General features: G+C 36.9%; 5 protein-coding genes across 5 annotated transcripts; 2 read left to right on the top strand and 3 right to left on the bottom strand.

Annotated features, from left to right (window-relative positions):
* The first annotated feature begins 1,796 nt into the window (after positions 1–1,796).
* Positions 1,797–3,075, top strand: aqp12 (aquaporin 12). The gene is made up of 3 exons (XM_086162036.1): positions 1,797–2,391; positions 2,752–2,868; positions 2,951–3,075. Exons 1-3 carry the CDS (start codon positions 1,797–1,799, stop codon positions 3,073–3,075), a joined length of 837 nt encoding a protein of 278 aa, XP_086018162.1.
* A 517-nt stretch (positions 3,076–3,592) lies between these two features.
* rpp21 (ribonuclease P subunit p21) lies at positions 3,593–5,306 on the bottom strand. The gene is made up of 5 exons (XM_086161895.1): positions 5,159–5,306; positions 4,962–5,062; positions 4,407–4,489; positions 4,179–4,313; positions 3,593–3,914 (listed from the first exon to the last, which is right to left on the bottom strand). The coding sequence occupies exons 1-5, from the start codon at positions 5,213–5,215 to the stop codon at positions 3,823–3,825; spliced, it is 468 nt and encodes a 155-aa protein (XP_086018021.1). The 5' UTR covers positions 5,216–5,306; the 3' UTR covers positions 3,593–3,822.
* A 752-nt stretch (positions 5,307–6,058) lies between these two features.
* Positions 6,059–15,124, bottom strand: pak2b (p21 protein (Cdc42/Rac)-activated kinase 2b). Its single transcript, XM_086161975.1, has 15 exons — positions 14,993–15,124; positions 13,237–13,477; positions 12,548–12,654; positions 12,279–12,429; positions 12,074–12,105; positions 11,869–11,982; positions 11,545–11,677; positions 10,829–10,892; positions 10,055–10,103; positions 9,472–9,584; positions 9,241–9,358; positions 8,696–8,795; positions 8,391–8,587; positions 7,019–7,156; positions 6,059–6,889 (listed from the first exon to the last, which is right to left on the bottom strand). Exons 2-15 carry the CDS (start codon positions 13,424–13,426, stop codon positions 6,803–6,805), a joined length of 1,593 nt encoding a protein of 530 aa, XP_086018101.1. The 5' UTR covers positions 13,427–13,477; positions 14,993–15,124; the 3' UTR covers positions 6,059–6,802.
* A 409-nt stretch (positions 15,125–15,533) lies between these two features.
* pigx (phosphatidylinositol glycan anchor biosynthesis, class X) lies at positions 15,534–19,399 on the bottom strand. The gene is made up of 6 exons (XM_086161976.1): positions 19,276–19,399; positions 18,792–18,873; positions 18,523–18,658; positions 18,220–18,433; positions 17,162–17,262; positions 15,534–17,060 (listed from the first exon to the last, which is right to left on the bottom strand). Exons 1-6 carry the CDS (start codon positions 19,349–19,351, stop codon positions 16,923–16,925), a joined length of 747 nt encoding a protein of 248 aa, XP_086018102.1. The 5' UTR covers positions 19,352–19,399; the 3' UTR covers positions 15,534–16,922.
* Positions 19,400–19,651: 252 nt separating this feature from the next.
* On the top strand, positions 19,652–21,533 carry cep19 (centrosomal protein 19). Its single transcript, XM_086161376.1, has 2 exons — positions 19,652–19,929; positions 20,570–21,533. Exons 1-2 carry the CDS (start codon positions 19,800–19,802, stop codon positions 20,914–20,916), a joined length of 477 nt encoding a protein of 158 aa, XP_086017502.1. The 5' UTR covers positions 19,652–19,799; the 3' UTR covers positions 20,917–21,533.
* The last annotated feature ends 133 nt before the right edge of the window (positions 21,534–21,666 follow it).

Below are 21,666 nucleotides of genomic sequence, written 5' to 3'. Positions count from 1 at the left end.
AGTCTGAATTTCTGTCATCTTAATACATCAATATACACTGATATAATATCGTCATCAAATTAATAAAATCAAAATTGGACAATTGATTTACACGGCAACCTGTTCAATGGAACAATAACATTCAAGACTAGTAATAACTTTCAATTAGTTGAAATAATTTTCAACTTACCAGAATGGTGTGTTCTGTGCCAATCAAAATCTTTAAAAAGCATAAATGAAACTTTTGAGTCAAAAGAGACATTTTATGTGACTGGAGAAATACGAAGATAATATGTTAAAGGGGAATAAAGAAGCTGAAATTGCAATTAAGCAAATCATACCTTTGTCCATACAAAACAACTTTTTCAAGATCATTACAAAAAATTCTTGAATTTTTTGGGTATTACTCTCCGCTACTGATCAGCTAATAAAATGAAAATCATAGTTCTCTGTGTCATGTCATGAAGAACTTACAGTTTTCTACACCAATAAAAGCAATCTGGTTATAGCTAGCAGTGCTACAGATGAAAACCAAATATAAGATAACAAAAGGGACATTACATGGATCATACTAACTCAGCATGGAATATAGGCCTGTCAATGAGTGTAACTCCTATACTGATTGTATACCTGCAGTTCATTTTTTGTTTATTTGTTTTTTAAATTTTGGTGTTTAAATGTGTTTCAAGTCATGGCCCATATAACTTACAATAGGCATCTTCACAGATTCCATTATAACAGCTTTCACTAACTCTCCCTGAAGAAAATGAGCTTGCTATTAGCTGACCTGCAATAGGCACCTGGCAAACAGTCCATTCATTTGTAAATTACTTGAAACAGTAATTTTAGTGGAACCTTCAATTACCTTGAAGGAATTTTGACAGGGGTTTAGAACAAACCCCCACCCAGGACTAGTTGTTACCGAGACTTAATTAATTTGTAATTAAAGCTTCAGACCTTTTTCCCTTCGATACAAATTACAATGGCATCCCAATTAGTTGCTTTGAAATGCTGGTCATTGTTTGTTTCTCTTGCAGGAGCTCAAACAAAAAAATGAAAATGTTGAAGTGATCCTCAAGGTTACCGAAGCAACTGATAAATGTGTCCTCGAAAAAGATTCAAAGTGTGTGAGAAGTCAGCCTTGAACTCTGGTGCTACACAAACACAGACTTTTCTACTATTGTACTGAAAATCTCATCACATGCAAAGTTCTTTCTGTGTCCTGCCTCGTTAGTCACTATATTTGTTAGTTTTGATCCCCAACAGTCCATATACAATCACGAAACCAAAATAAAAAGATGAGTTGAATGAATTTCTTCTGATATAAGTAATGTAATATTCTTCAGGCATTAATTCTTTTGTAGTGTTGCAAAAAGTTTGGGAATGCATGAAACCAGAGACAACCCAAACTAAAAACCTACATCATTTAAGTGTTTGGTATGAAATTGTTTTAGTCCCCGTTGTTTTATTTTCTCCCATCTGTGAACATTTTTTCTATCACATGATATCACTCTTTTCTGCCTCCAAAACATATTTTAGGTATCTGTGGTATGAAATGTGCTATGAATTTGTTGTGAATATTTAATATTTGGTGGAGGAGAGAGGCTTGAGGTTTTCTTCCAAACATTGCTTTTTATCCATGACCAGCTTTCTGACCTGACCCTACAGAGTTGCATGTGTATTTTGGCAGGTGGTTGTGGGAGAAAAACCTGACGTGTCTCTGATAAGAGACTTGTCTGTTAATGTGCCACGCTGTCAGTCAGAGAACACTGAAGAACCCTCATTCAACTGGTTTCGGAAACAAAGCAGCTTGAGCTATGTCTGGACTGAATGCATCACTCGGGTACTTCTTGGCATGTCTGATTTTTGCTGTTATTGTTCGAATGCTTTTTAAGAACAAGCCATGGTTGGGTTTCGTTTTTGAGTTCGCTTCCTCTTTTATGCTGGTGGCATGCTGGCTGGAGGTGCAAACTATTGTGGAGGTGGGTCAGTGGGCCGGGGGCTTGGGTCCTGATGTGACCATTACAATACTTTTTGTTATGCTGCTCAGCCATGGCATGGTTTCTGGTGACACTTTGGGGAATCCCAACCTGAGTTTGTTGAAGTTCCTGCAGCTAGAGGCAACCACCCTGCCCACTCTCCTTGCTGTTGCAGCTCAGTTTCTTGGAGCCCATTTGGCCATTCTGGTGGCTGCTTACTATTGGAGCCTGGAGCTGACAGACATGCACATGATCAAAAACCTGATGGCAAGAGAGTGCAGCACATCCTTGCTTGTCTCTTTGCTCCAGGGATTTTTCACCGAGTGTGTCTGTGCACTCATCTTTCACATAGTCCACCTGAACCTACGACGAAGATCTGCTCTCCTCCGGGTGCCACTGATTGCTGTCCTTCTCACTTTTCATTCCCACGCAGGTACATTTTAAGCTTTAATGTTCACCATATCTCTTCTCTTGAATCTGGATCATTCAGTTTGCGTAGAATGATATGTGTGTGTGGTCCAATCTCAGCCATTGTTTTATCCTAAATCCACAGAAAAGTATATATCTCCCTATGCGGTAGTGATCTCTGGATACTGTAAATCGTTTTGAAAACCATGTCAAAGTTGTAATTACTGTAGGTATATACACTTTTACGTCCACATATTTCTACACTCTAAATTTTGTACTGTGGAAACTGCCTTGGCAACAGACATGTGTCTTTTGCCTGTGCAAAGGAGAAAAAAAACTAGAAATTAGTTCAAGCCTTAATTCAACATTTCTTTCCATTTTCCAGGTCAAGGATACACTTCAGCTTATGTGAATCCCTCCTTGGCTTACGGCCTCACCTTCTACTGTCCTGGATTTACCCTCCTTGAGTATGCACTTGTCTACTGGCTGGGTCCATTTACAGGTGAATTACCGTGAAAAAAAATCTTAATGTTTATTTCCATGAACTATATACACCCTGGTAAAATCAAACAAATGTTTTCCAGGGATGATTCTCGCTCTTCTTCTCTTCATGGGCCATATTCCAAGGATTTTTGCCAGGAACTTATTGTACTGTCAGAAAACCCGTTTCAAAGTACCCCAAGGAGATAAGAAGAAAAAAATAAAATGATCTGTTTTATATATATATATATATATATATATGTTTTTTTTTATAAATCAACCCATCAAGGATAATGGTGATGTAATTTTGAGAAAATCACCTACCACTGCATTGAAAAAACAAACAAGATCCTGTTCAAGAATGAAATTTAAACACTTTCAAAAGACCTAAATAAGTGACAATGTTCCATACTCTCAAAGCTGTTAGTATAAAACAAATACAAATGGAAAAACTACACCTTGTACTATATTAGCAGCAAAAAATGCAGAGTTGTTTTATATTACCAACTTTATTGATCTTAAGGCTGTCATACTTATTACATGACAATCGTTTTGTCCTTGGAAGACAGGAAGAATTAGTGAAAAATGTATAAGAACTTGAGGTATTTTCTAAAAGGTTAAATACTTGAAGGAAGGGGGAAATAGTTGGAAAGATCTGTTTACTATTTTCAAAACCTTTAGGACTTGAAATGAACTTTGCAAAATAAACCAGTTGTTCAAGACAGTGAATAAAGGTATAACACAGTTTCAAAACATTTTTTGTCTTCCTTTAATATCACTCAGGTAGAACACAACAGGCTAGCATCTAGACAAAAGATGCAGGGAGACAATACACTGGTCCAGTCGGAGCTCAGAGGTAAAAAAGTTAATAAACAACCCTAATTAAATAAAAAGCCCCCCAAAAAAATACACAATTCATACAGAAAATAGAGAGATCACTCATTTTTATTTCACACCCAGAGGAGGCAGGCTTCTGCTATTTACTGGCAGTACTTGAACCAGGTTCAGAAGCCCCTGATTTACGAGGCACGGTGTCTTTTGGTTGGTTCTCAGCAGAGGGACCTTGATCTGTGCATGACAAAGAATGAATACAAATGTTATACAAACACAAAAGTAGGTTTTAAACAAATCCAGATTTTTAGTTCTTTAGTTGGGGGTTAAAACCTCTGTATTTGGTCATAATTTACATATCTGTTGTCTGAATGTAAATTTTGTTTCACGAGGGGAAGAGTTCAACAGACTGCAGTGGCTTCTCAAGCAACTGATAAATGGCCACAGTATACTAGTATACTAATGAAAACTCCACAAAGCAGTGATCTAGTCTCACATTACCTTGCTGTTGTTGTTGCTCTTGCTGTGCCTCTGGACGATCAACCCATAGATGATAGTCTGGATTATTCAGTAGTCTCTTGCTCTGTCCACAACTGAGACATCGTACCACAGTGAAGCGAGTCTTGCCATCTTTCCCTATTTATGTATCGAAGAGACATAAAAAGGGACAAAATGTTTGAAATCTATTTCAATTCTGTAAGTTATGCAAAAATATTTTAACCGACTTACTTCGTTGCCTTGTTGTCGCAGTTACACCAGGAATTAACAATAAGCAGCACTTCTTGCACAAGGTTCTTTTTACTGACGGGTCTCTGTAATAAAATGTACAAGTAACAAAGGTTGAGGCCATGATTGTTTATACATTGTCTTTTGTCACATCCAGTTGCACATCCAGCACAAAATATGTGAAACTGTTTCTTGGCATTTGAGCCAAAGATGAATCATGAGCTTTGGCCACCACTAGACAGGGAACAGTTAAGGGTTCAGTGTCTTGCTTAACAACCCGTCGGCGGACTAGGGGGGGAAGCTGAGGAATCAGACCAATCAATTTTTATTTTAAACACCTCTTCTTGTCTTAATAATCATATGACCTTCTTCAGTAATACTGTCCTCATTCCGCCACATTGCAACAGATCCAAGGAAAACCAAATGAAATCAACGTTCAAAACCGGATTCAACACCAAACATTATATCTGCCTAATATGCCCTTTGTAAATTGAAGAGAAGATGTCACAAATTGGGGAAGGGTCAGATAGAAAAAAAATAAATCAAACTTTGACTCACTGTCTCAGAACTAGACGTCTCGCAATAGTCTTCTGCGTGAAGGCGTAGAAACGAGCCAGCTCCACGTTGTCCGGGTTTTGAGATAAAACTAAATGTGCAGCCTGTGGAGATTTAAGGCGGTGAGGGGAGCGAGCATGCTAACACTTTAGCCACAAAATATAGCCGATAATGCTGAGGAAACAAAATGAATTTGTTACCTGGTATAGATAATTTAATCTTTGGTAGGCTTCTTTATCTTTCAGGTGACCTGCCATAACACACACACGGTGTATTTAACGAGGAGGGGAGTCGAAGTTTGCTTGTTTTTTCACCAAGTTACTCGCTCCGGCCACCACTTTATTCTGAAATTACTCCGACAGGAAAACATTTCATTTCCGGGTTTGAATCGTCGGTGTAAAAGCATCAAGAAAAAATGACAGCTGTTGTGCAGAAAGAGATGGGCCAGTCCAGTTATTTAATCAATACAATGTCTTTTTTTTGTTTCTTTTTTTTTTTGTTGTAAAGCACGTCTTCTTGTTTTTTGTGAAACAATGTAAATTTCTCATCTTTCAAAAGCCATGCTTTTATTTTATTTGTCCATACAAGCTTTCACTCGGACCAAAATCAGCCAATGAGACCGAATCTCGTCGGCCGCGGATATTGGTTATTAAACGCCCTTTGCTAGTTGTCTATGATACTGCTCAAACACTGCACTGGATATTGACATAGCCGTGTCAAATGAATATGAATGCAGATGTGCGCCACATGGGAGGAATCCAGGCACTGTAAAACAAAACAAAACAGGAAATACAGTACCATGTCTTACTGAAAATTGAGACACGCACAGGAAATAGTTTCTGTATAACTTAATAAAAAGGAGTATATAGTGTCACACCCAGAGTACGACAAACTAGAACATTTGGATTTATTTTGTGCACAGACAAGGATGTTAGTCGTCCAAAAGGAGAAAAAGAAACAAATCAGCAAATTGTCTTTACCAGCTTTTGACAGCAAGCCAGTATATGGCAGTTTTAAAAATCAACTTTCATACACAATATACAGATGGGAAAAGAACATTTGTGTTTAGTCCAGAAGAACACAAATGACAGGGCTCACCATGTGGTTCTCATTTTTAATAACAACAACAGAGAAGAAAGTATAAACCCTGTCAATCTAACATTAACTTGCCTATAAGGTGCACCTCTGGCATCAGGAGACTTATGATACTGGTACAGTTGTCACTGACTCAATCATAACACTTGCTGAAGATGGTGAATACACTGAAATGTTTCCTATAAAACCAGTTGGGGGAAGAGTCCATGAGATTGAATGAGACCCACTGTATGACAAGAAGGGGGGACAAATGAAATTCAAGTATCAAAATAACCAAGACACTGACAAGCTGAAATGTAAATTACAAAAGGTAGTAAAAATCACAGGAAGAGAGACATTGACACAATCAACAATACATTAGGCAACATTTTGCATTTGTTTAAGGCAATTGATTAAAAAAAAAAAAAAAAACCTAAACAGAACTAGGCATCTTCTTCATTCCAAGTTAAATACAAGCCTAGTCCTAACCTGTCACCAGGAGATTGGTTTTACAAAATAACTACGCCTGACACTGAAACTAAGCACTTTGACTTGTCTTCTGACATTTGAGTGGAAGTCGAGTTCATATGGACAGCGGAGGGGTTGTGCTCTAGATTTTTGGTCTTCTTCACAGTGAGGTTTGTCAGGGCTTATAAGGCTGGTGAATCTAGAATGGCAAGTCACTTTCAGCCTATTGTCTGGCACAAAATCTAAAATCGTTGGCACATATCTGTGCACAGCATGGGTAGGGAGGGTCACTAGTCTCATCATTAACGATTGCCCTTCATGGCCTCCTTGGCTGCCAGGATGAGAGGTGTAAGACTTGAGAGGGGCTTTGCCAGCTTCAGGAACGGATGCTGGACCGCAGGACAAAGACCAACAAGACAAGAAAAAGGCAAGAAACAGTTGAATAATCCTGAACAGAATATAGCTACATATAAACCTAAATAAAAAAAGGAAGGCCAAAACTAGAAAGAGTGATTAACCTGCAGCAGCTCTTTTCCTCCACCTCTCTTTTCTACGTCCATTTCCAGACAACGATTAAGGAAATCTCTGAAGACTGGAGACAGCTTTTCAGGGTTTTGAAGCTCAGGAGTTCCATTAGTGGCAATCAGATACAATGCCTGTCAGAGAAATGATAATAGAGCAGTGAATTCTAGTTGCACATAAATTACATATATTATTATACTTGTCATGAGGTGTTATGAATGGAAAATGCAGCTCAAGTTGCTCTCAGGCATTACGTTTTTTTTTCCACAAGATGTGTGGATTTTTTTTTGCCTTGACAATCTAAGCTAAATAACAAATGTTATTGAGTGCTATTCTCTGTGGAGGAAGGAGAACAACAGGACTACCTCAAACTAACCTTGTGACCTGGATGAGTGTTGACTCAGGGATGCCTTAGTGCTACAGTGCTTCAAATCACACTGGAAAAATCAAATACTTTCACTTCAATTCTGGATAAAACACCCTGCTAATATGTCCAATTAAACAATATCCCCAGGGGCGATCAATTAAGTATTCTGATTCTGTGCTCAAGCTGTGCAAGGCCTTTTGTTAAAACATTGAATTCAGAAGATATTAATTCAGGTTTAGGCTTTTATAAATCATATGCACAAATGATACACAGGGACAAGACATTCATCCTTTTAGTAGAGTAATGTATCTTACAAAAACAAATACATCACAAGAACTTTAAGAAGCGAGAAAAGTCTTGTAACCTGATTAAAGAGTTTTATATATGCTGGACAACAGTCAGTTTACTTAAATGTCAATCCTGGAACCAAAAAATATGACTTTGATATTTTTTTCACTCGAAATGAAAAAAAAATGCTACAAAATAAAATCACAGCAGCCCTAATTCTGTTGATAAAAAGTGACATTTTATTGCACTAGGATTAAAAAAAAAAAACAACAGAAATATTATACTTTTTTAAAATTTTGCAACAATTGCAACTGATTAAGTAAGGTTGATTCAAAAAAATGATTGTATGATGATGGATTGATGAAATACTGTCAGAACCCCTAACAGAAAATTTTATGCATAAGAATGTAGGGCTCAATGGGCAATGTTGCAACAATTCATGAAACTAAGCAATACGCAAGATGCCATGACAAGACTTATCAGCAAATAATAGGAAGTGGGTAAATGTTCAAAAACATTTTCACATCTGATTATTAGTTATATTGCTTTTAATCATAGTTCAAATTTGAATAATTCCATTGCTGGCTGTGATGCTAAGTTCTATAATGTAGTTTACACTATAAGGTTGCTTCTCAGGATCGAAAAAAAATCTGTTCGTTGGATTGGTTTACAGGGTTTTTTCAAGTTATGCTAGGGGGTTATTGAAAACTCACCCGAAGTGGATTCTCATTCAGATAGGGAGGCTCTCCTTCAACCATCTCAATGGCCATAATACCCAGAGACCAGATGTCTACTTTAGGCCCGTAAGCCTTTCTGGTCACCACCTCAGGAGCCATCCAGTAAGGGGTGCCTACCATAGTGCTGCGTTTGCTCTGTTCTGGAGTGATCTGGGCACAGAAGCCAAAGTCGGCTGTTTAAGAGATAAAAGAGATTTATTACTGGGTTGAAGTGAATCAGTACTGCAGTTGTGATAAAAAGTGAGTTGTCAGTCTGTTCCTGAAACAGCAGCATAACTTACTGAGTTTGACAGAGCCATCCATCCCAAGTAGCACGTTGTCACTTTTAATGTCTCTGTGGATGACTTGGTTTGCATGCAAGAAATCCAGTGCTTGTAAACACTAAAAAACACATGGTAGGAAGTGAGGGAAAAGTTGAGTTTGTTTCATTGTGAGTCAGTTAAATTTTGACATATTAAATTATTCATTTAATTTTTTCCTGCTCTGAGCTAATGTCTGAGCTTAGCTGCTATAATGTTAATGCCAATTTAATGACATGGGACATCCCTCTTCTGGGTGCAAATATTATTTAAGGAACTGTTTTTTTGCATCTTTTTATGAATGATTGAAATGCATGTTGTGTTTTTACTCATTTATTTATTAGTAATCTTTAGCTCCTTCTTTGTTTGGTACCTGATGCATAAATAGTAAAAGATATGGATGACCTAAGAGCAAGAACATTTAAGTCAAAAATTATTACATGATGTTACATAAAGCATTTGTCAACAGGTATTCAGAAAAAGTCATTCAATTTCATTTGTTCCTGGTTGCAAAGAGTCTGGCATACCTCTCGACAGACAGCAGCAATCTGGGCCTCGTCCATACAGGTCTCTGTCACCACATCTGTCAGTGAGCCTCCAGCCAGATATTCCATTACCACGAAAAGCTCCTCTCCCATCAAGAAACTGAGAAACAAAAAGAACTCACAAACTCAATATTCAAATGCTTATTCTAATTATTTTAATGCGCTTTTGACTGAATCACCCAGTAACAGAGCAGAATGACCCTCCAGTCTTACCTGTCTAAAAAGTTGACGATGTTGGGGTTCTTCAGCTCCTTCATTACTAGAATCTCATTGATGATAAGCTCTTTCTTAGGCTGCTTTTGTAGGTTGATCTGTTTGATAGCAACCTGAGGGATAGAGATATGCAAAAATAATATATCAATATGTATGATTCTTATTTTTTTCATCCTTCTTATAAATTGGTTGATCTATACACATGCATTAATGACCCCACCCCCTACCTGGGGCCAAAATTGACAACTAATGTATCACCAAACATCACAACTTAGTTTGACTGTATTTGCAAGCTAGGGCTAATGTCTACATTCAGATGTTTCATTGTGGCCCTGGCATTATTATACTGAGTATTTGCAATCTAATTATGATGTTTTTGATTCTAGAAGGTCATCGGGAATGCTCCATACAGAGGTGGATGGCAAGTTTTAATGTTTTCTCTGACCACATGAAATCAATGAGTGAATAAAATATTTTGTTCCTCAATATTTTTAGTTTCACTTGTGAATCACAATGACCTTCACTTCTTAATCTATCTATTTTGCAAGTTAATCTCCACTTGCCCTTATTCATCATACCATACCTCCTGTCCTGTGGCAACATCAATGGCTGTGAACACTGTTCCTGAAGCCCTGTTGGTAGATAGATGAATCATTTGAATCTCTGCATATTTAAAGAATGGCACAAATACATCTAAGCCGATAAATGCAATGAAGTAACTGAGCCTCTAAAAAGCATTTTTACTGAGGTTTACTGTAACCAAACCCGTAAATCAAATAAAAGGCAAGGTGATTAGGATGTGATACCCGAAGTGGTATATGGGTGACAGTGAAAGTTAAAAAAAAACAAAAAAACAAAAAAGAAACTTCAGGCCATACAGTTTAACACTACAATGTTTTGGTGATGTAAATGTTAAACAAACAGTTTAATACATATTTCATAATAGCCTTTTATTTAAATTGTTTTCAGTGTCTTGTGCATGACACATTTGCGGCAATTTACACTTCTTCTTATAACCTCTTGTTGTAATTTCTTTGAAATATTTATGACTTTTTGAAATTGTTTTGGAAATTTGGGGAAATTTTTCAAATATCATCCACGATATTTTATTTTGATAAGACCATTTGCTTCATCTAAGGTAAAAAAAGAAAGTTTAGACGGAGCGACAATAATGCATTAAATACTCCTAATACGCCTATGGCCATTAGCTATAACAATAATGTAATTATAGCCAATATTCAATATGAGTTAATATCAAATTAAAAAAGAAATATTACTCTTAAAGAAAAATGAATGAATCTGACCGTATTTGAACCTTATTCAATCTCCTGTGATTAACTGATGGCTCTATACTCACCCCTGGCCAATTTTTTCATATCTTGTGTATTTCTTCTTGGGGTCTCCAATGCTTACTATGGTTCCTGTAAATGAACAATGACATTATAAAAACTAGAGATTTACGGCCTTTGAAAAAGGTCTATTAACTCAACTCAAGCTAAATTCAAGACAACTGGTCAGAAAAAGGGAACAAACAAGAAATGGTTGTTACACTTTTCCACGCATAGACCATATCTGGATACTTTCTCTGACAGATTTGGTTAGAACTGAGTTAAGTGTGCAGGAGGCAGGACATGGCCAAAACAAATAAAGCAGAGTTTAGCTTTTTCACAACAGGGACCAAGACTTACGATCTCATATCTCATTATTTATCAAGTTGAAATAGTTTTGATGATACGCTTCCTTGTATGAATGACACGGCGGATGTCTGTATTACACTAAAGTCACATGATAATCTTTAGCACACACTCCCTCTACTGTGAATTATCCATAGAAAACACTGTTCTGTCACACATGGACTGGATTTATGACAACAAGCCCTTTACACTAGGGAACCGGTTGCTTTAAGGCAATTTCTTGTGTGATCAACTTATAAGACATTTTCTGTCACACATATAGGCTGTCATGGGTAAAGTAAAAATAATTTAATCTTTATAGTGAACCTGAAAGTGTAAAAAGGGGCTTTATTCTTTTGTGCTAATGTAAAAATAGATATGTTCCATAAATGAGGTTTACTCAGTTTGTCCATGATCTCTTCATCCGACATCTTGCCCTTCTTCTTCTGCCTGTCTCCAGCCTTAGAAGCAGAATCCCCATCTGGGCATGTACTTGGGGCAGGAATGGGGTCAATGACAGAGCGAGTATACACCTATGTATAGCATCAACACAAAAAAGACACAGTCAAATCAACAAATCAATTTGCAAATTAAATAAACAATTTTCAAATGAATCTAACAAATTATATTATTTTGATGGATTTAATTGAAGTTTGTTGCTTTGGTCATACAAAATCGATTTTTGAAATACACTTTCAGAAGTCAACCTAGGAGGTTGTCTTACACTCTTTGTGTGTTCAGGTCTTGGGGCAACAACAGGAGGAGGCGTTTCATCGTCATCATCATCATCAATGTCTTTGATATTAGGAGATGAAGGTTCAGTGCCTTTTTTGACAGGCTAATTCAGAGGAAAAAAAAATAATTGGTATGCTTTTGCAGACAATACAACAGAAAAATTGTGTATTAGAATATAGTCCTGATACACTTACAGACTGCAGCCCTGGAGTAAAAGCATCCTTTTCTGTGTATAAAAAAACATTTATAACGTGTTTCGATAAATTATGTTGTCTCAAAGCAACAGGTGTATTGTCGGCTTAATAAATACTTTTTAATGAGACATGAACACACATCAGTTTTTTAAAGGTAATTTTCACTAAACAACAACAAGTAACTTTAATTTATCTCAAGCTTTACCAGAGGATGAGAAGCTGAGGTACTTCTGCCGTCCATTTCCTGTGGAATCGTAGAATTTCAGCACATCAAGCACAGCCTGTGGGTTTTTCTTCTGTTCGGACTTGGTGATGTTTGAGGTCTGGAGGAGTCGAGCCCATTGCTCTGGCATACCCTGTGCACACAAACATATAAACATATCAGGATGATGCATATTGAGGTGTGTGTTGATCAAATTGGACAGAAGCACAGATAAGTGAAAAAATATACAGATATATGATCAAATGACTCACAGTAAACTCCCCTGTGACTGCATCAAACCCAACATGTATGGTGTGTTCAAAATCTGAAGGTGGTGAGATCTCAGGTCGCTCTTTGTCTCTATCTTTCTTTCTACCACCTGAAAGTAACCAAGGGCATCATCTGTCATTTCCATGCAAATTATCGATTTATCAACTTGTATTTGTATGTAGGAACATGCTAAAATTTAATTTATGCGTAACAGAATTTATAAACACAGATTACGTACAATTGTGCGTACACTTGCAGTCCGCACATTTGATAAATACAGATTTTAACAGATAAATTGTGTCCTTACCATAGGACTGGGCACAAGGGAAGAAAATAATCTCCAAATATCTAGTTACATTTTGAAAAACAGACGCCAAATTTTCTGACACTTCGCTGATAATTTTTCTGCCATGTATTACTATTAGATTTCCTTTTTCAAGCACTGCTTAGCCAATTTCTAAAATGTGGTAAATTTGCAATTTAGACATTTAATGCCATTTACACTGCTGCTAATCTATGAAAAAAAAAATCAAAGGATAAAAATAACCAAGACATGATTTGTATCTAGTTCTAAAATTTGTCTCAAGTTTTTTCTACAATTAATTGATAAATTAAACGATAACACTGTAATATGACATTCACCTATGTTACTGAGTCCTAACTCATTACTTTATAAAATGATAAATCTAACCCTTCTCTGCTCCTGAAAAGATTGAGATGATCTTGTTGCGAGATTTCCTTTCCTCCGGGACAGACGGCAGCGGTTTAGAGCTGTGGTTGGCTGACAGCGAATCTTTGCCGGAGCTGGTGCTGAAAATGGTACTGCTCATTCGGACTGGAGGTGCAGGGGGTTTATCCTCAGAGTCTCCGTTATCACACATTTCTCTTGAGTGTTAAAAAACTCAATGGGGATAACAGGTCAGAGGACCACACTGGATGGACAAACAGAGGTCAAGTGAGGCAGGGCTCACATCAGCATGAGGCACAGGTGTGTTCATCCACCACTGGATACAGGAGTGGCGATGGACAATAAATGAGGCAACAGATTGTACCTGAAAACAAACATAAACGATGGTATTATAAAAAGCAGACTGTTAATAATCAGGGGCTTTTATCTACAAAGAATGAATATGACACAGAATTAAAGAAGCTAAATAGGGTGTGTGTGTGTGCAGTATGAAGGACACATAAATTAAGCTAAGGGTAATGTCTATATATATTTCAAAATGCAGTACCATTTGGATCAAAAAAAAACTTTTTATCTAGACATTCCATTTTCACAGAAAATTTAGCAAAATATTGTAGTTTTTTTCATCTTACTTCTCTATTTATTTATTTAGGGACGGTATACAAAAACATTAGGCTCAAATAAAGCAAAGGCAGTTGTACAAGATTCTGGCGAGACAGCTTATTTCAGTGTATAGTCCTAAGGAAACAAAACGGAGAGAAATAAACAAAAGAACAGTTCATCACTCACTTATAACTAGAAACGCAAGCCATCAAAGAGTACCAAATAAATCACTGATTTAAACATTAAATTAATCCATAAAATGTTTAATACACCAAGTTTGTACTTCTAAAGAGTAAATCACAGATGTCTCCAGTGCAGCCCATCCAAATTCTCTATTACGTACTTTTTATAAGTACTTTTGAAAAAGTACTTAACACTTAGCGTACGCAAAGACTTCAAGTAAAGACCATGCACTCATATAGTTGTACTACAACTAAGGATATAGTAACTGCGTTAATATGGAGTTAATACGAGGGATAATGGTAGAGACAGCCCAATTTTGAGTAGAGAGAATATCAACAGAGCTGAAATGGTGAACAAAGGGCTTTGGCATAACCTTGGCCTCATTCTGAAACTACAGAATTAATTTCCAAAAGGTTGGCAGCTATTTCGGCGAAGGAATTCAGTTTCATGCCCCGAGGACGACTAAAAGTGCTGACCAGAAAAGAAAAAAACAGTACAAGGTATAATACAAGTTTCTCCAAGCACTGACTCTCGAAGCAGTTGCTAGATAAATGAAAAGCACACAATTTAGTGTTCCGTGGATCAAATTAAACCTCTATTTCAGTCCACTGTTTTCCATCTGAATAGCATTTATTCACCGGTGCCCATTCAAATGTGTCCTTCAAATCATTAGCTCCAGGGGCGGCTAGCTAGCTTCCATTAGCATCCATTTCTTAGCCAACAAGTGTGCTAGCTACAGGCTAATGTTAGCATGACAACCCATACCAACATTTGCAATTCTGCATGGTCAGCGCTGAACTTTCAGCCAACGCTAATTAAGGATAACCAAGCAGAGTTTCGGTCCGATAAAGAAACACTACCAAAGCTGGTTGAGCTAGCTATACAAATGGTGTAAGGCAGAGAGCGATCCGGTGCAAATCCCTTTAATTTGCAAGCTAACGACGGCGACTCTCTCACCGGAGATTCCACATACCAGTTAAACTTGACTCCTGGTCGATCCTTGAAGGTTCGAAAAACGCTTATAAATCCGTTAAAAGTACTCCCTCTGAAACACGGGGCCTTGATGGTGCACTTTCCTCATAAATAACTTAGTAAAATGTGTCAACTATTTACAGTGTAACTTTTCTTCAATCTTTTCGGCCCTTGGATGAATCCGCTATGGCGAAGGGGAAGCGGAACTACCGACCCAGCCCTAGCCTATTCAGTTTGTGTTTCCAGTGAATAGTGTGTGAAGTTTGTCGAGTATGCGCGTCTTGCAAATACAGCCTGTTTAAGAAATTATTCTATTGACACTTGGCGCGACATGTCCAACATTTTCAGCAACCGAACAATCCCAAACCAGAGAACAAAACTGACGGTGAAAGCAAGTCTGTCGAAAGGGATCTTAGGTAATGTAGTTCTTTCTAGTGCAAGCGGTCTTTAAAAAGGAATAAGCTGTTTATAAATTGAGTTCAACCCAACTTATAAAGTTACCTCCAAAATGGACAACATCTAGAAGAGCGTATGTCATTAATGCACATTCTTCAACAAGAAAAGTAAGATTTGATTAACGATTTATAAATAAAACTAATATGCAGTGTACGTTTCCACATTGTGAATGCCCTTGTCTAATGAATTTACCACGCATGTACGCTCATCATTTCAAAATCTTATTAATTTATCAGCTTGCTCCACCTCCTCATTCATTCTTAGGTAAGGTTTTAACTTGGACTAATCGCAGGAGTCCAATAAAGGTATTATGTTGCATAGCTCATATGATTTTCCACAATTAATCAGATATAAACACAAGTTCACAGTCAAGTGCTATGATATGATAAAATCAATATTTCATTATATCATGCATACTGTTGAGTACACACCCTGTGCAATATTCAAATTTTCATATTTCTGTATTTTAACACTTACACATTATGGTTACATGGCAGCACTGAAGATATAATGTGACATATTTGTGACAGAAGTGGACACAGAGAATGGGGCTTAGACAGAGGAGGTTGATTCCCTGTGGCGACCCCTGAAGGAAGTAGCCGTAAGGAGAAGAAAAAGACAGTAAATATAATTTCCTTTCATTCATGTTTTCATAGATTTAGTCACAGTTACAACACGGAACACTCTAATTATGAAGGACGAAGGGAGGACAAAACAACACATTTTCAGGCCCTGTTCAGTCTCTCAAACTCATTTGGTCTGTTACTGGTTGAAGTATAAATTTGATTTTTAAGGTAAATTAGTAATTTTAGCCACCTATAATTATTATGGTTATTTTATCAATTTATTCTAATACATGTTAACGATGCAGGTGACAGGATACATTTTACTATAGATAAATACTATAAAGCTGGGAGGACTGGTAACTTTTCATGTCTGTGGAACTCCGCTCAAATTCAATTCAAATTCAGCTTTACAACCATAGTAATAACTGACTTTCTACAAATCCATTAGCACAAACCCCTTTTGATAACGTAGTGAAGATTGTAGATCAGTGAATGGTGTTGTATTTAGTGAAAAAAATTACTGTTTGCAGTAAGGATAAGATCATGCCTTCTAGGGCCCTTGGGTTAACCCTTGTGTGGTGTTCGGGTCTGTGGAACCCGTTTTCAATTTTGTGTGTGTATGTGTGTGTGTGTGTGTGTGTGTGTGTGTGCCCACAGACCCGAACATCACACAAGGGTTACAAAATGAGTAAATAGTGTCCTCCTCCAGTATGCTTCGAGCAGTATTTTCACTCTGGTCAAAATTGGAAAGGGAAAATAGTATTGTCACAGAGTAAACAAACAAAAAAATATAATTTTGTGTGTCAAAGAATCCATACTTTACATGAGTGTATGTCTTTATTGTTTCATGATTGATCCTGAGACCAAATTGAATATTATTGTTGCAAGAACATGGGCATATAGACCTCTTTATACTAGTCGGTGTTTCCATATGAATGTAGTAAGTACTATACACCAAACCATTGTGACCAGAAGTGTTATACTGCACACTGGCTTCATCAGAGACCCATCACCAACAGGAAACTGCAAAGTCATGTGTCCATGGCCCTGGAGGACAAAATATATATTTTTGTAAGTAAAATAGATAAATGTAGAGGATGAAACTCATAAAAGCAAATTATAGTTTAAGAAGATTTAAAAAGCACAACCTGTAGTTTCAGGATTTTAATCCACTGACATGTGCTTGCATTGTGAGCAGTGCAAGGGGCATTTACTACAGTGTAAGGATCCAAGTTGTTGAGCTGTGTGCCTTAAAACATGCAAAAGTTCAAAACAATTATGAGACAGTATATCAATGACCATATTTTAGCTAACTAGTATATAGGCATATGAACCATTTATCTCTGTGTATTTGAAGAAGCTATCAAAAATTTAAAACATCAGCAAGGGATCATAATTCAAACAAAGAATACAGAATTTTCTGTTTTGGTGTTAGTTTTCAATAAGATTCTACAATTAACATATCAGCATAACCGTTGTAAAAGGTCTTACTTAGGAAGACATTGATTTGCAAAACTTTCTTCAATAAATTTATTTGCAACGCAGGGCTGGATAATAGAAAAAGTATTTAAAACTCTAATTTATAGACAAATACATAGAGCTATTCCTTGCATGAAAACTTACTGAAGTGGGTTAAAAAGAAACAGCAATTAGACAGACATCTCTTTTTTTACTGTGCGAGTCATATATGTTTTAACATGACAAATTTTATAGGATATGTTTATTGAAAGTATATGATTGTCACCATTTGATTGCTATCTTTAGGGGGGTGATTTCCTGACAAGATTATGTCTCAGAAATTAACGACAAAACAATAAGATGCCATGCTTGGGAATATTATTATCATCCTTATACACATTCTGACAAACAGATCCAATAGTCATTTAAAAACAGATAAACCACGGTGGGGCAATTAAGTCATTTGTCCTGTAGAGTCCACCTTAAATACAATGATTACACTAAAATTTCAGTTAGATAGGAACATTAATGACCATCTGAATGATCAATTCTCCATATACTGCTTATCCTGCCCTGAATAATAAGACAACACAAATTCCATAAGACCCATAGTAAGAGGTTTGATAGAGCCTAACAGACAACAATTAATTTACAGTAGAAGAGTTACAGTACTCTGTTGGACATTCTTTTCTGAACCTTTACTTCTTAGAACTGAGCCACAAGTGACTGAAACAAGTGAAGTGCTTACATTCTTCTGTCCACAGCAGCAGCTCTGGAGGTTCTATTTCAATAGATACTGATGTTTTCCCATCAAATGAGGGCTTGTGATACCGGCCATGTATTGGAATGGTTACGTTTAGCAATCCAGGGTTTTGTTCATTTAGTGTGGGATACACAAAGGTGATGAATCCAGTGGCCTTGTGAGCAGGTACCTCCAGGTCAATGGCTGAATCCAACAACACCTTATATTGACAAAAGTAGTTAGAACAAACTGTCATTTTTCCGTTCACTTCCATTGAACTGGACGCTTTTTAGTAATCAGCAGACCTACCTTCCAATCACTTTTATCACTCAGGAATGCAAGCTGATATGGATCGACAAAAATACCACTGGGCCATCTCTGGACCAGCAAAACTCTAACACCACTGAATAAATCAGTGTTAAGTTCAACTGTGGTTACTGCTTCCCTAAAATACATCAGAAACTATACATCAGAAATCATACATTTTCTCATCCAATTTCAACCTCAAAGAGGTTGATGTTGAGTGAACAAAGATGTTCACAAAACCATCGTTTTGTGAAGCAAACGTAGAGTATTACCTGTGAAAGCCTCTGTTGTTTATATCCAGTGAGACTGAGGTCGACTGAAGCCACTGCTTTAGAGAACCACATTTTTTCTCGCCTGGAAAATCGAGTTTATTATTGTGATCAATGATGCGAAATTAAAATGAGAATATGACTAAAAATGCAAGAACTGTACATACATGATGATGTAATTAAGTGCTTTTTTTAATTAGAATATCACAAATGAATAAAGAATAAAAAGATGTTCTGTGGCTCTAATTTTCTTTTATCGATACAACCATCATTAATGTATCAATGGTAGGTGTTGGAGATTTAGTTTATTTCCATCCTGCTGGACTTGTAATTGTAGACGAATTATATTGTGTAAATTTGTACTGAAGTACACGAAATACATTTTCCCATGAACTTGAAATCAGCCTTTAACCTGTATCAAGGAATAAAGTATCGTGAAATGTGTAAGTCATCAAGTTACCAACTAGTTTCTAACTTTGTACATTACCCTTTGAGATCGAGCAACGACATGTCAAAAAACAGGCCAACCCAACGAGAAGCCCCAAATACATCCAAGTAGACATTAACTTCACCCCGCTCCGAATTTATCCGATTTATACGACAAGTATCATATTGTTTGCGGAAATGAACCTTGGAGGACCCTTTTGTAGTTTCAGGAGAGCAGTAATTGCGCCGGAATAAAAAGACTTCCAAAATGTTCTTCCCAAAATATCTTTTGCAATAATTGTACATACAAGGCTATTTTAAATATAGAAATATAATTTCAAATAATAAATACTTCTAATGAATCATAAAATATTATTATATAAAATACATTACCGTATTTATAATCAGGCATCAACGATAGGTGGAAAGGTCCATGGTGTTTCGTCTTGTTGATCGGTCTCTGTCGGACGTAGCACGACAGTTTCAACATTTAAAAAAAGATTATGTTTCGATTATTGTTTCGCAGTCATGTGATAGATATCGATTAGTGTGTAAGTGTTAGTCAAATCATCGAAATCATTGAATATGCTTTTCGAAGCGAAGCGATGCGGAGTGCAGTTCAGCCCTCCATCTATCGTCTTAATTTATGAAATCAAGGAGACCAAAAAGCTGCGAAAAAGAATAATACCGATGCGAAACTTCTCGAAATATTCGGGTAAGGTGTTATATTTGTGACACTTTCAAATAACCAGAAAAATATCCCTGTATTGCAGTGTAAGAAGTTTTAAGAAGAAAATTCAATTGTGTCTCTTTTTACTGTATTTATTACATAAAGACTATTTTGTCATGTTAAGCACTATCTAAAAATGCATTTTTTTGGTGATTCTTGCCGGAATGGAAATATTATGAGCTGCTGTAGATCCTCATGGGATACAAGAAAATTGATGAGTCTCGTTTTTTTGATAAAGAAGAGTTATATACTGGACAATATATACTGGACGTTGACAACCACAGTACACAGTAAAGATGTGATAATAATACATGCATAAGTCAAGGAACTGGCCTGTTACAAAATGGGTTCGCTCGCTCCCTTTTGTTTTCTCCAAATCTATGTGTTTAAGTCTTTTGTTTTGAGGTAGAGCAAAGCAAGGAATAGTCAATGTCGATACTTCAGTCGACACATAGATGTTCTTAGTGTTACAGAGGACCATCATTATTAAAAGTTAACAGGACAGTGGGGTTAATACAAATTTGACATTTTACACTTTTTGGCTGGTTTTTCAAGTAGCCCTACTGGGTTTGTCTGCACACAGCACTCGGGTGTTAAAAGCCACCTTTTCTCTGTGTTCGTCAAGATTACAGTCTGGCAGCCGAAAGGCTAAAAAACCACCCTCGGCACAAGGAGTACTTGGAAGGAGTGTCAATGAGCCAGTTGGAAAGACTTCACATTATCCTGCGAGACCACATGCAGGGCTTCAGCTTGGAGCACAGTCTTGCCTCATTCCATCTGGACCCTGATGAAGACCTGAACAAATTGGATGATGAGGAGCTGATTCGCAAGAAAGGCCAAATGGACAAACTCTTTGACAAGAACCGCAAGCACAAGCATGATCCAGACTTTATTTATGACTTGGAAGTGGATTTCTCAAAGACCACCAAAGAAAAGTGCAGTTGGGATGAAGAGTCTGATGATGGATTTTAACACCATGTCCATCATTCATTTAAAGGGAATACTAGTGGTTGTTGTGAATATAGTCAGAGGGTTCCCACTTTTTTCTGTAGATCATTTTGCTGTACTCATGTAAGACATCTTAAGTGGTCATCTATCTTGACACACTGGTATTAAATTTAGCTCTTCTTTTGTATTTGCAAGGTCCTTTTTTAAAAGCTGAAGCTGTTCAGTTATTCATTCATTCTATCAGTACTGTTTGTCCTGAGGTCTGGGTCACAACAGGCTGGAGACTATCCCTGTTGTGATTGGGCAAGACTACCTTGGACAATTAGCTAGCACATTGTGGCAATGACTCACTCCATCATTCACACATCTGGGCAATTTCAGGTCTACAGTTTACGGATTGCATGGTTATCGACTGTGGGATGAGCTGGAAGAAACACATGCAGATATGGTTAATTTGCAAAATCCACAAAGAAAGTCCCCCAATTGCAGTCAAACCAGGGACCTTCTTGCTGTGAGGTGGAAGCGCTAACCACTCGCCACTGTGCTGCCCTATTCATTATTTTGTGATTAAATTATATGTATTAAAGAATCCACCTCAAATGAACACATTCCCATTTGAAAATATTTTTTAATCATATGATCCAAAATGCTTCTGCGCACCAACGAACATTACTATTTAATTATTGAAATAATCAATTGTACGAGTGAGCCTTTTGGGGAAAATTGATTAGAAAATACAGTATTTAAATGGTTTTTCAAAACTTAACATTTTCT

Source organism: Fistularia commersonii, chromosome 16 (assembly GCF_037954325.1).
Source record: "Fistularia commersonii isolate RoL2024-O1a breed Wild chromosome 16, RoL_Fcom_v1.0, whole genome shotgun sequence".
Classification (NCBI taxonomy): domain Eukaryota; kingdom Metazoa; phylum Chordata; class Actinopteri; order Syngnathiformes; family Fistulariidae; genus Fistularia; species Fistularia commersonii.
The sequence above is the reverse complement of the archived record's forward strand: the minus strand, read 5'-3'. Positions and strand labels throughout refer to the sequence as shown.

What these genes read in the sequence shown, in the direction of transcription:
- cep19 (XM_086161376.1), top strand. Translation starts at nt 19,800, where the DNA reads ATGCTTTTCGAAGCGAAGCGATGCGGAGTGCAGTTCAGCCCTCCATCT. An exon ending in AAACTTCTCGAAATATTCGG is followed by an intron (nt 19,930 to 20,569) that starts GTAAGGTGTTAT and finishes GTGTTCGTCAAG; the next exon opens with ATTACAGTCTGGCAGCCGAA.
- rpp21 (XM_086161895.1), bottom strand. Translation starts at nt 5,215, where the DNA reads ATGGCAGGTCACCTGAAAGATAAAGAAGCCTACCAAAGATTAAATTAT. An exon ending in GATTAAATTATCTATACCAG is followed by an intron (nt 5,063 to 5,158) that starts GTAACAAATTCA and finishes AAATCTCCACAG; the next exon opens with GCTGCACATTTAGTTTTATC. An exon ending in AGAGCAACAACAACAGCAAG is followed by an intron (nt 3,915 to 4,178) that starts GTAATGTGAGAC and finishes TGTCATGCACAG; the next exon opens with ATCAAGGTCCCTCTGCTGAG.
- pak2b (XM_086161975.1), bottom strand. Translation starts at nt 13,426, where the DNA reads ATGTGTGATAACGGAGACTCTGAGGATAAACCCCCTGCACCTCCAGTC. An exon ending in TATGAAAAAATTGGCCAGGG is followed by an intron (nt 10,104 to 10,828) that starts GTGAGTATAGAG and finishes ATCTACCAACAG; the next exon opens with GGCTTCAGGAACAGTGTTCA. An exon ending in ATCGTCAACTTTTTAGACAG is followed by an intron (nt 9,359 to 9,471) that starts GTAAGACTGGAG and finishes TTTGTTTCTCAG; the next exon opens with TTTCTTGATGGGAGAGGAGC.
- pigx (XM_086161976.1), bottom strand. Translation starts at nt 19,351, where the DNA reads ATGTCTACTTGGATGTATTTGGGGCTTCTCGTTGGGTTGGCCTGTTTT. An exon ending in TCGTTGCTCGATCTCAAAGG is followed by an intron (nt 18,874 to 19,275) that starts GTAATGTACAAA and finishes TCGATTTTCCAG; the next exon opens with GCGAGAAAAAATGTGGTTCT. An exon ending in GTGATAAAAGTGATTGGAAG is followed by an intron (nt 18,434 to 18,522) that starts GTAGGTCTGCTG and finishes TGTCAATATAAG; the next exon opens with GTGTTGTTGGATTCAGCCAT.
- aqp12 (XM_086162036.1), top strand. Translation starts at nt 1,797, where the DNA reads ATGTCTGGACTGAATGCATCACTCGGGTACTTCTTGGCATGTCTGATT. An exon ending in CACTTTTCATTCCCACGCAG is followed by an intron (nt 2,392 to 2,751) that starts GTACATTTTAAG and finishes TCCATTTTCCAG; the next exon opens with GTCAAGGATACACTTCAGCT. An exon ending in CTGGCTGGGTCCATTTACAG is followed by an intron (nt 2,869 to 2,950) that starts GTGAATTACCGT and finishes AATGTTTTCCAG; the next exon opens with GGATGATTCTCGCTCTTCTT.